The sequence below is a fragment of the Rousettus aegyptiacus genome, unplaced genomic scaffold (genome assembly GCF_014176215.1).
Source record: "Rousettus aegyptiacus isolate mRouAeg1 unplaced genomic scaffold, mRouAeg1.p scaffold_m13_p_3, whole genome shotgun sequence".
Taxonomy (NCBI): Eukaryota; Metazoa; Chordata; class Mammalia; order Chiroptera; family Pteropodidae; genus Rousettus; species Rousettus aegyptiacus.
In genome coordinates this window covers 140,243,017-140,254,293 of record NW_023416306.1, presented here as the reverse complement: position 1 = coordinate 140,254,293, position 11,277 = coordinate 140,243,017, and the positions used below count along the sequence as shown (strand labels likewise).

The window sequence follows — 11,277 nt, the reverse complement described above, 5'->3', positions numbered from 1 at the left end:
TCTCCCAGTTAAATTAATGATATATCTCCCAGAAGGAAGCACTGGAAACCAGGGTAACCTCTGTCAGTGCTAAATGCCACACAGAAGGAAACATCTCTTGAAGTTGCTGACCTGCCTAGTGGGAAGCACGTTGTGCGAGCGTGGGGAGAACTGATGCCCCATTTTGAAAAAGCTTGCCATTTTCCCCCCCTTCATGACCTTGGATGTATGACTTCAGCACCTTTGAGCAGGTTGCTGCCTTTCTTGCACTATAAAAATGGCTATTATGTCTATCGATCATGCAGAAGTGCCACGAGGTTTAATTTATTAGTTAATGTTTGTGTTACATTCTGCAGCTCTTAGATGGAAGGTGTTATAGAAATGCAAAGCAGCAATATATTATCTGAACATCTGCCTCCTCAAATAGCTCTCTAGAAAGTGTTCATTGCTTCAGCACGAATGATTCCTCCTGAAATTTGTCTAGGTCTTCCTCAACCTATAAATTGTTTGTCCCGCCTTTTAGGACACAGAATCTTGGTGCAATGTACTTGCTTGGCTGTGCTTTCCATCTTGTCCCTATAATGGTCACTGCAGAGGCTGCTGCCTTGAGTGTGTGCACTGCAATTATTTACAGGTCTACCCTTTTTCTCACTACCTCTGTCCTCCTCATTCTTTACTCCAAATAGCTGTTATAATTTGGATTTTCTTTGGATGATTAATTATATATATGGGCATATTACAGCTAACCCAAGGGCTCGGTGTTTTAAAATTTGGCAGTAAAACCATGAGAAGTCACTTAAAAAGTTCTGGAAAATAAAATGAAAACAAAACAAAACAAAAAACCCTGAGTAGTCCAAGTTTGAAAGTGTTGATGAGGTTAAATTAACTAACGAATTGTTAATTATATTGAAGATTACCTTTGCTATATTAAGGCCGTCCATAATTTTGTTAACACTCTGGCAAGTACCCAAAAGCACATGGATATTTATTTCTATGGATATTCCATAGTTCCAATATCTATCTGCTGGATTTAAGTAACTTCTTTTCCAAACAGAAGTAGAGAAATAAATAATAAATTTTATCAACATATTGTTTTCAAAGGTTTTCCTCTTCCCATATTTTTACTTCTACTTCAATTTTGAGAGTGTTTTCTTTCTTTGCATATTATTCTTCAATTCTATTGTGTTTATGGGAGTGTCTTAAAATGGACCCAGGATTTGTTTTAATCAAGTATTATGTCTATTTCTGACATATCATGTGTGCCCTTTTGTGTCTGGCTTCTTTCACTGAGCGTGTTTTCAAAGTTCATCCATGTTGTAGTATTGAGCAGCCCTTCTTTAATTTTTTTGAGCCAAATAATATTCCATTGTATAGATATACAACATTTTGTTTATTGATTCATCAGTTTATGGACTTTTAGGTTGTTTCTACTTTTTGGTTACTATGAATATTCTTGCTATGAATATTCATGCACAAATTTTTGTGTGAATATGTTTTCAGCTCTCTTGGGAATATACCTAGAAGTGAAGATGCTGGGTCACATAGTAACAGTGTATTTTACCTTTAGAGTAACTGCCAAACTGTCCTAAAGCAGTTGTACTATTTTGTAATCCCACCAACAATGTATGAGGGCTCTAATTTTTCAACCAATTGTCAGCACTTGTTACTTTCCTTTTGATTTTAGCCATCATAGTTGGTATAGAATGGTATCTCATAGTTTGTATTTCCCTGATGGCTAATAATGTTGAGAATCTTTTTATGTGCTTATTGATCATTTGTATATGTTCTTTTGAAAATATCTATTTGCATCTTTTGACCATTTTTTAACTGAGTTGTCCTTTTATTGACGAGTCATAAGAGCTCTTCACACATTCTGCATACAGCTCTCTTATCAGATACATGATTTACGAATATCCCTTCCCATTCTGTGGACTGCTTTTTACTTTGTTGACAGTATCCTTTGATGCAAAAAACATTTTAATTTTGATCAAGTCCAAATTTTCTTTCGTTGCTTGTATTTTTTGGTGTTATATTTAAGAAACCATTGACTGACCCAAGGTCACAAAGATTTACTGTTTTCCTCTAAATATTCTATAGTTTTAGCTCTTCGATCCATTTTGAGTTAATTTTTATATTTTGTATGAGGTAAGGGTCCAACTTAATTGTTTTACATGTGGACATCTAGCTGCCTCAACTCTATTTGTTGAAAATACTATTTTTTTCCCCATGAATAGTCTTGGCACCCTTGGCAAATGGAATGTAGTTTACATTTATAATCATGTTTATCTGTAATAACACATTTTACAATTCATGGCATCTTAGATTTAATAAAGTATGGGATACTTGACTCTTGAGATAAAAGCCTATATAAATGTGCATTTTCTTGGAAGTAAAAAAAATCTACTTTCCTCAATAATAAGATTCCTTAAATATCAATGTGATGGGAAAAAATCTGTCATAAATACATATATTTTCTTACAAAAGACTATTTGTTTAAGGCTTGAAGGCTGATACATAATCCTTACATTAAATGAGAATGAAGATTGTCGCAAAAGTAACAATATGACTTTAATGATCATGAAGAAAATCCATTAATTCTACAAGTTTGGTTAAATGTTCCTGAAAGTTATTTGACAGTGATGTAATGTCACACACACAAAATAATAATAATAAAGCACCAATGAAGTTTCTATTATTAAAAAAATTAAGATTTTCAGTATCTGGATTTTAATATGTACATATGATGCAGAATATAAAACAATAATAAGTTTGTTTTGGATCAACTTGGAAGTCTGAGAAATGAAAAAAACCAAGCCTATTTTTCTATTAACTTCCTACTCAATGTCCTAATGAACCCATGATAGCCACAGAGTCTGAAAACAACCAGTCATAAACATACTGAGATTCGTTTAATAGTTTTTGAAGAGTTTTCCTGTAAAATGGCTTGTATTTCCACAGGTACAATAGTGAAGAAATAAACTTTTCAATTTGACATGAAATATAAAAGAACAGTTTTACAAATATAGCCATAAAATTTAACTGCTCATAACACTATACGTGGTAAATATGATCACCCCTTAACTTCTAGACTATTTAATACAGAGAAGCAATCTGTCATCTTGGCTAAAATGAAACAACTTTCCTTTCACTGAGTTTACTTTTGTTTGTTCAGAAACAGTTAAGAGAACTGGAAAAATATTTGCTTTTCCCTGTCTTCCTCTTGGGATTCTTCATGAAGGCTAAGACTTACTTGAGAGGATATAAGTTCTACAAAAAAGAAATACTGAAACTTTTGTTTTGCTGCTTCAATAATGCTTACATTCTTTTAAAAAGATCCTAAAATTTTCTCGTTGGCCTTTGGGTCATAAATGATCACAGGGCTGTGCTCCATTTCTAGCACTTAAGGAGAAACTTCATACCCTCAGCCCAGGAAGGCTAAGTTGTGGGGATGTAAGATTGACAGGCAAGGGAACAGAGCTGGACCTGGCTTAAAAACATGGTTCTGTGGTTTGTCTATCAAAGTCCACTGTCACAAGGCAGGACTGCATGAAGATAACTAGGTTTCAGCCAGCAACAACGATGTTGTGATCATAATCCTTTCATGCAAATCCAGAGAACAGAATGACTTTAAAAAAAAGTTGATCAAAATCATAGAACGGCAGGTATCAATCTGTATGTTACACTTAAGAAGGAAGAAGTTTTCCTTAAACTCACTTAACGGGGGTTTGAGTTTTTCCATATAAGCAAAGATAAAGCATTGAAGCTTTAAGAGTTCTCAATTTCCTTAACACAGTATACGTATGTAATAACTTAATTTCCCTATTGATACTGGAAATAAATTCTACAATCATTTGTATGCCAGTTCCTGGCATATTTCTGCATCCAGATTCATTAGTCTCCTTAATGGAGCCCATCATTTTTCCAATGGCTTTCTCCTTTCCCTAAACCCTAACCCTGAAATTCTATAACCAGTTAATATCACGTGGCTTCCCTGAGGCACAAAGGTACCAAACTCTATAATTAACTATCGAGGAATGATAAATATGCTCTCTATTTGTAATAAAAGATTTTAATTCTTTTGGGCCACAGTGGGGGTGGGGGAGTGCACCCAGAAAGCTTAATGTTTACTCTGCAGTGTGAACTGTAGCCCTCTTTGCAAAAAGTAGAATCAAATAAGGGAATGTTAAAAGTTGAAGCATGCATGACGTGGCAGCACCTATTATTAATAATAAAAAACTCCGGACTAGAAAAATATTGAGTTGTATCCCATTTGTTCTGAATCATTATTATTATTATTATTTTTTGTAGTAAGCGGACATAAACAACTGAAAAAAATATCTATGGGAATAACTGGGGCTGAACTGGAAACCTATTCACAAAAGGCATTTCTGTCAGACCCAGATCAGGATAACTGGTTAGCAATTTCTTCACACCGGAGAGTGAGACTCGCCCTTTGTGATGGCAAGCAAGACGAGAACAGAAACGACCTTTGAGAAGTTACTTTTTCTGAACTGTATTACTCTACTTTGGTGAGCTAGAGCTCTTTATTCCTAACTAACTCGCTTTCAACTCTGAAAAAGAAATCTCATTAGTCAAAATTATAAGGGGATCTTAGTAGAAGTGGTCAAGATGAGCATGGTTTTCTTTCTGCAGACTTGCCCCCTCTCTGGGGCAGGGTGGGGGAGGACCTCACTCGGAAGTCAAAGGACAGGATGTGGTACGGATAGAGTGGTTCACTGTTACCTCTTCCAAGAGTTTAGAATCTATTACCCAAATTTCAAAGTACATGTAGTTATCCAAGTTTACTAAAAGTCAAATTTTTCAGGTTGGAAGATAATTTTATTTTGCGGCAATCTGTTGCATGCAGAACTACTAGACTTATATATATAGTTCTTGAAATGGCAAATTTTGTCAGAGCATACCTTTCTGGAAAAATTTTTTTGAAAGGTAAAACCTAGTATTTCTGGATGCAAGACCATTTACCTTACAAGATGCTTTTAGAATATAGCAAGACTCCTCAAACCACCTTCTAGCTCTGTAGCAAGAAAATGGAACGTGTGCCTCCTTTATCACTGTGGAGAATCACAGACTGAAAAGGTACCAGTGAAAGCTAATCATTGGAGACTCTGGCTAAATCAGAAGGTATTTGACATATTATTCGAATGTAATTCCATTGTTTTCTTTCCTTTTCTGTTTGCAGGCAGAGTAAGCTGTACAAAATAGAGTAGCTATCAATAAGAAGCCCATTGTTGAATTTTCACATCACTTAAAGGTTACCAAAACAATAACGCCTTATCAAAAACAATAATCTCCATTGAAAAGTAAAGCTATTTTAAAACCGAGAGGCTGAACTTTTTATATATTAAGTCAAATTAAGCAGCAGCAATCAAGAGTAATATATTTTATCACGTTAAGGGAAAGGACATTGGAAATGGGTTAGAACAATTGAAAATAGGCAAAATATTTGCCGGTAGGTAAAACGTGGAAAAACCAATTCAAGTACAGATATAGCATATTAGAAGCATATAAATTATATATCTTTACAAAGGTAAAAAATGTAGCACAAATGTGCAATGGTCAATTTCAGAGGATGTTAGTTTAAATAAATACTTGCTCCAAGTGGCAGGGGTCTATTTCATCTCAGCCAGCGCTGGCATTCTCGGGTCCTAAAGGATTTTACATTTTGGGAGTAGTAATACTACTGGTACCACACAGAACGAGCATCCGAGAATTATTATTCCGAATGAAATGAAACTAACAGAGAGGGATGGTGACGCTCATATGAAATTCCGATTTAATTATTCCTCCGTAAACACTCATTTGCTCTCTTGAAATCAGGAATTTCAAATTATCTCTGCAGATGTACCACTTGGTGTTGTATATATCTAATGATCACATTTAAATTTAGTTTGATTTGCAAACATTTTCAAAACTTACAGGGCTCCGTAAGCTGTGAGAGAAGGTGACAGATGGTGGAAAGGGGATGCATAAAAATGCCCATATCATTGTGATATGTTGCTGTTAGGCTCACAGAATTTTGACTTTTTTTTAAGAAAAAGAAAAAAAAAAGGTATGAAATCCCAACAAGTGGTTTGAACACATGAAATCTCATTTTTAATCGCTCTTAAATCTTAAAACAATTCGATAAGCAAATAAACTTGATATTATAGTACCTAGGCCATGTTTACTGCTGCAATAATCATTCCTAGTTAATGAATTTTTAAGAGTTGCTATATTTTAATCAACCAAACAGTTCTGGCCATACAAGATGAATATCGGGGACAAACCACAGTAGACAGAAATAACAAAAAGCAGACTTAAAAAGTCATGGAAAATTCTTTGTTTGAAATGCCAAGGTATTTGGTGAAAGTGTGCATAAAATAATAAAATTCCACCAACGTTAATTAAAAGAAAACATGACAACATACAGATATTCTCTCACCCGAAAGGTAAGAAAGGTAAATCAGGAAAAAGCTCCAGATTTCAAAACCACCACCTGTGCCTACGGTCTCCTGTCCACCAACATCATTTTATAGAGCCGCCCCCTTTGGTATCTGCAGATTCTACCTAGGCTGTCAAGTATTTCCAGACATTGCCATGTCTTTCAGGTAATACTTACACCCCGCAGCTCAGAAGGCTGCACATGAAAAGCCAACCACTTTTGAACAAGTTTCTTCACTTGTAAAATATTAATTAAAGTTTTGTCCAAGACCACAAAGGAAAAAACTTGTTTTAAAACCGGAGCTTAAAGTAAAAGCATGGCATTTTAAATCCAATTATAGAAAGATAGTGTGGTTTGATCAAGCAGACTTCAATGACAATGCCGCTGTTTTGAGCATGCAACACACCACTGATATCTGTTAAATTCCTGGTATGTTTCATCGCTATGTCCCCTCTTTTCTCCCAGCCTCAGGCCCCCCTCCCCTTAATAAACAGCATTATAAAAAGGTAAAATCTAGAGTTAGTGGCAAAAATCTTCACAGTAACTTGTTAATAAAATCGTAGATGGCTGTCAAGGGCATCAGTCAACTGGACCCTGGAAAATTAATTTGATGCAGTTCTGTTCCCCAACCAGCTGCGTGGCGCAGAACGGGCAGGCAGCATGAAACGCGTGAGTTCCATGAGGCAAAGGGATCTGAGACCAGTATTTTGCGGACTTCTCTGAGCACACGTGTCCACAAGGGGTGAAAGCGTGTGTTGGCGGTCCTGCGTCGACATAAAATCCTGCCTCACAGCCGAGCCACAGAGGCACGTAGGGGCCCACTGCCCTGCACATGGGGCACTCCCTCTCGTTGGCCTCCGTGTCACTCCGGTGGCCCCAGTTGTGGTACCCGTGCACGTGGCCACAGCTGAGGTATGCCCAGGGCTGCTTCTCCTCCACCACTTCCTTCCTGTTGATGCTGGGGAAGGCCAGGGTGTTGAGCCCCACAGGGCACTGTGGCCGGGCGGCGTTGATCTCCTGCCGCAGGGCTTCTATGTGTTTCTGTGTTGGAGCGTGAAAAAGGCCATCTGCTGTTCTCCAGAGAAGAGTGGCCCCGCACAGGTCGATGAGGGAGCCGTCCTGCAGGACGTTGGTCTCCGTTTCCACCTACAACAAGTTTGACAGACATGCCTTTTAAAAGCAAAATTCGACACATCACTCTAACATTCTGTCTCAAAATAAATAAAACACACCTCTGAGGCAAACGAGGGGAGGCAGTGCATTGCACTAAAAACGGGACATGGGGAATAACTTACCCTCCCTGAGCCTCAGTTTCCTTATTTGAACACCGGATACAACACGTATGTGCCATAGGCATGACGCCGTAAGCGAGCTCTCCCTAGCTGTACATCTTCAATTCGGGTAGTGGTAATTTTAATAAGTACCAATGTCCTTAAGAGTTTTATTTTCTCTCCTTAAGACAATAGCAGAATTACTCTTTGATCTCATCAGGGACAGGAGACGTCCTCCTAGTCCACCGTGAAGACCCCATACTCGTTCTGACCAGAGTTGATTCAGAAGCCCCCGTGGGGCCCCACAGCAGTGGTCCGGTCCGCACGACTGCTGGTGACCCTTCAAACAATCTATCTTTTATCCTGAATTCCTAAGGCTTGGAGCAGAAGCGTTCACTGGGAGCCTTCGTTTTAAAAAGGAAAGCGGTGCTAAGCACCAGGTGCTCCCAGGACGAGTGAACAGCTGACGAGAAGCCCTGCGAGACGGCGCAGCAGGAATCTGACTGCTGCCTCCACATGCCGCACGTCCTCTCAGCTCTGCTGTCCAAAGGCCAGTGAAACCTCACCCCGTCATGAAGAGCCTTGTTCCTTAGCAGTAGGAACCAGACAGGCTCCAGCCAAAGGTCAGTCAAGTGCTGCAAGTGCCACATGAGGCCACATCGCCAGAGGCCACGAGCGGGGACTCTGGAGCTGACTGCCTGGGTTTGAATCCGGCTCTGTCACCTTCTAGCTGTGATGCCACCTTAGGCAGTTACTTAAACCCCGGGTGCCTTGGTTTCCCCTTCTGTAAAATGTAGATTAGGGGATGGTGAAGGTTAAATAAATTAACGTAAAGTTCTTAGAACAACCCCTGGCATGCAGTAAACAGTATGTAAGTGTTTGCTACTGTTACTCCGATAGAAGATTAGAAAAAAAATTGTTTTCTCTGAACAGATTTGAAAAAGATGTTGTCAGGAGTCAGTGGGTGGGATAGGAAGCACGGGAAGGAGGCATGAAAGTTCCTGGATGGAGTGCGGGGCGCGGGGGGCAGGGCCAGGACAAGAGGCCCAGGCAGGAGAGACAGGTTGGCCCTCCAGGCCCAGAGGGAGTCATTGGAGAGGTTAAGGCAACTATAATAGAACAGTGTTGCCTTTCAAAAAGGTCAGGTCCCTTCCAGAAATGTGGAGGATGGACTGGAAGAGTATAAGACTAGACGTGGGGAAAACAGTGGGAGTTCTCCCTCCAGGCAGAGAGTATCAGTGGCAACAGATAAGAAGAGGCACAGGAATTGAACGTTGAGGAATAAGACTCAACAGCCTGATGTAGGAAGAAAGACTTTAATGTATCTAGCTTCACTGTCCATGTAGAATGGGGCTTTCCACAGACAGGGAGTCTAGGAGAAATGGCACCTCCGGGGGAAAAGACAGAAAGGTCAGTTTGGGGTGTGCAGGATCTGCAGGCTGCGCAGAGTGTGCGCAGTGTAATGCACAGAAGGCACGTGGGGCCTGACTCAGGGAAGCGCATCTGGGATTTATCAGCACCTAGATGAAGCCCTGGAGTGGATGAGACTGCCCGGGCAGGGTCCCTGGCAAGGCACAGAGGCTGAAGACAGAGCCAGGGACCCACTCCACTAAGACTGGGATGCACCAAAGCAACCATGTAAAAGGAAGACAGAGGTACAGGAAAATAGAAATTTTGTCATTCTCTGACTCAAAGGACTTTGCTGGCTCTCCACTGCCCTCAGGATGAAGCCCAAACTTCTTAACATTCACCGTATGGCCACTTGGCTTCTGAAGCTGTGGCTCTTGCCTAACTGTGAAACAGGACTGGCCCATGCTGAGAGCACTGAGTTTGGTCTAAGAACATGCCAACCTGGATGGCCCACACGCACGAGCATGAGTGCCCTCTGCCTCATTCTCCATCACACCCCAAGCCAAATCTACCTCTCAGCTCGGCAAATTCCCACTTATCGTTCAGGTCTCATGGGGGTGTCTCTTTGCTTGGTAGTTTTCCTTTAGTCAAGAGATCAGCCCCTCCCTAATAAGAAAGTACCAAATGTTAGTTAGAAAAAGTTAAAGTCCAAATTAATGATAAATCTTAACACTGACAGGACAAGCATTGTGACTCCTTTCACACACCTTTTTTTAAGTCTGCTGAAGACTCCTCCACACCCCACCATTACACCAAGTGTCCCACAGCCTCTTCCCCTCTCACGGGCTGTCATGAGGCTGTCCTCCCTTGCTGATGACAATAATTCTCAGAGGAGGTCTCATCTGAGCATGTAACTGTGCCTAAAAGAACAATTCTGATGCAGTAAGAAACTGGTTTGGTGGTGGCCAACCTGTTCGATGACCCCTTCTTTCCTTCCTGTAGGGCAGTGCTTGGTAAACAACGTCTCATGAATTTTGAGTCTATGGTCCTTTATTTTCCACATACTCTTGTCTCCCATGTCTAGGACAGGTGTTCCTCTGAGGGACTCCTATATAACTGTGGTCATTGCACAATAGCCTGATGAAGTGCTGCCATATCTGAGACCTTCTCCAGACCACACCATTCGCAGGCAGAGCCCAGGACATCCTCCTCACTGCCGGACCCCAGCTCCCAGCCCCCGCGTAGTCCTAACAACTAACCAACATGGACTGTTACTGTGTATACCACCACTCCAATCCCTACTTATTATAACAATCCTAGAAGATATGTACTAGCACCACTCCAATTAAACGACTGTGAGGCCAGGCAGAGGGGTCAAGTCATAGATTTAAGACTGTGGAGCTACTACGTGGTAGAATCAGCACTGGAACCTACAGCCAGACTTTGGAACCATTAATACATAGTGGCTGCTCAAACAGTAGCCTGTTTTCCCTCTTAACTGTCATTTCTTGTGTGCTATCTCTATCTGTGAACAAAATGTGTATTTTTTCTCCAAAATTCAGCATGCGAAAGGCAGCATAGTCAAGATACCACTGTGCAGAGGCAAGGGTTCAGATTTTTTTTTTTTTTTAATTCTACAAAGGAAAAAAAAAGGCAAGGAGAAGTCACAAGGAATAGACAGGGTTCTGGAAGTAAGAGAGCTGAAACCCAACGGCCCCTATGTGTCAGATAGCGAAGCTTCACGTACAGAATTCAAACCCCGTGCACCACTTGTAAGCAACGGACGACCTTGTGAAGCCTGGTTTCTCCCTCTGTAGATGGGAACAGTAACAGCGCTGACGCAGAGGGCTGCTGTGAGTAACACCCGAGAGGTAATTAACACAAAGCACTCGGCAGAGCCTGCATGTGCTAACACCATGGTTATTTTTATAATTTCACTTAAAATTAGGTAAGCAAACCAATTTAACTGCATTTACCTAATTTTACTCAAACCAATTTAGTTTAATAAAATACCTCAAATATAATTTGATAAAATACTCAAGAGCCCACTAGAGTGATGTTAAAAATGTTACCATATGTTGTCATTAACTAAGTAAATGAGTAGGACACAATTCAAAGTTCATTTGCCTATTTTTCAGGGTGTTAAGTTCCTGAAAAGGCATTTTTACCACATTTAATTATGTTGAGCAAGTACAAAGGACCCAGGTTTCATCATCTGCCGGATTAATGAGAATC

At 40.3% G+C, this 11,277-nt stretch overlaps 1 protein-coding gene across 1 annotated transcript in view; it reads right to left on the bottom strand.

The window, feature by feature from the left end:
• Positions 1-2,522: 2,522 nt before the first annotated feature.
• The window catches only part of PELI2 (pellino E3 ubiquitin protein ligase family member 2), a 156,466-nt gene continuing 147,711 nt past the window's right edge, over positions 2,523-11,277 (bottom strand). The window contains exon 6 of the mRNA XM_016156114.2: positions 2,523-7,567. Coding sequence (XP_016011600.1) covers positions 7,001-7,567 — 567 coding nt within the window. The 3' untranslated portion in view covers positions 2,523-7,000. The remainder of the gene's footprint in view (positions 7,568-11,277) is intronic.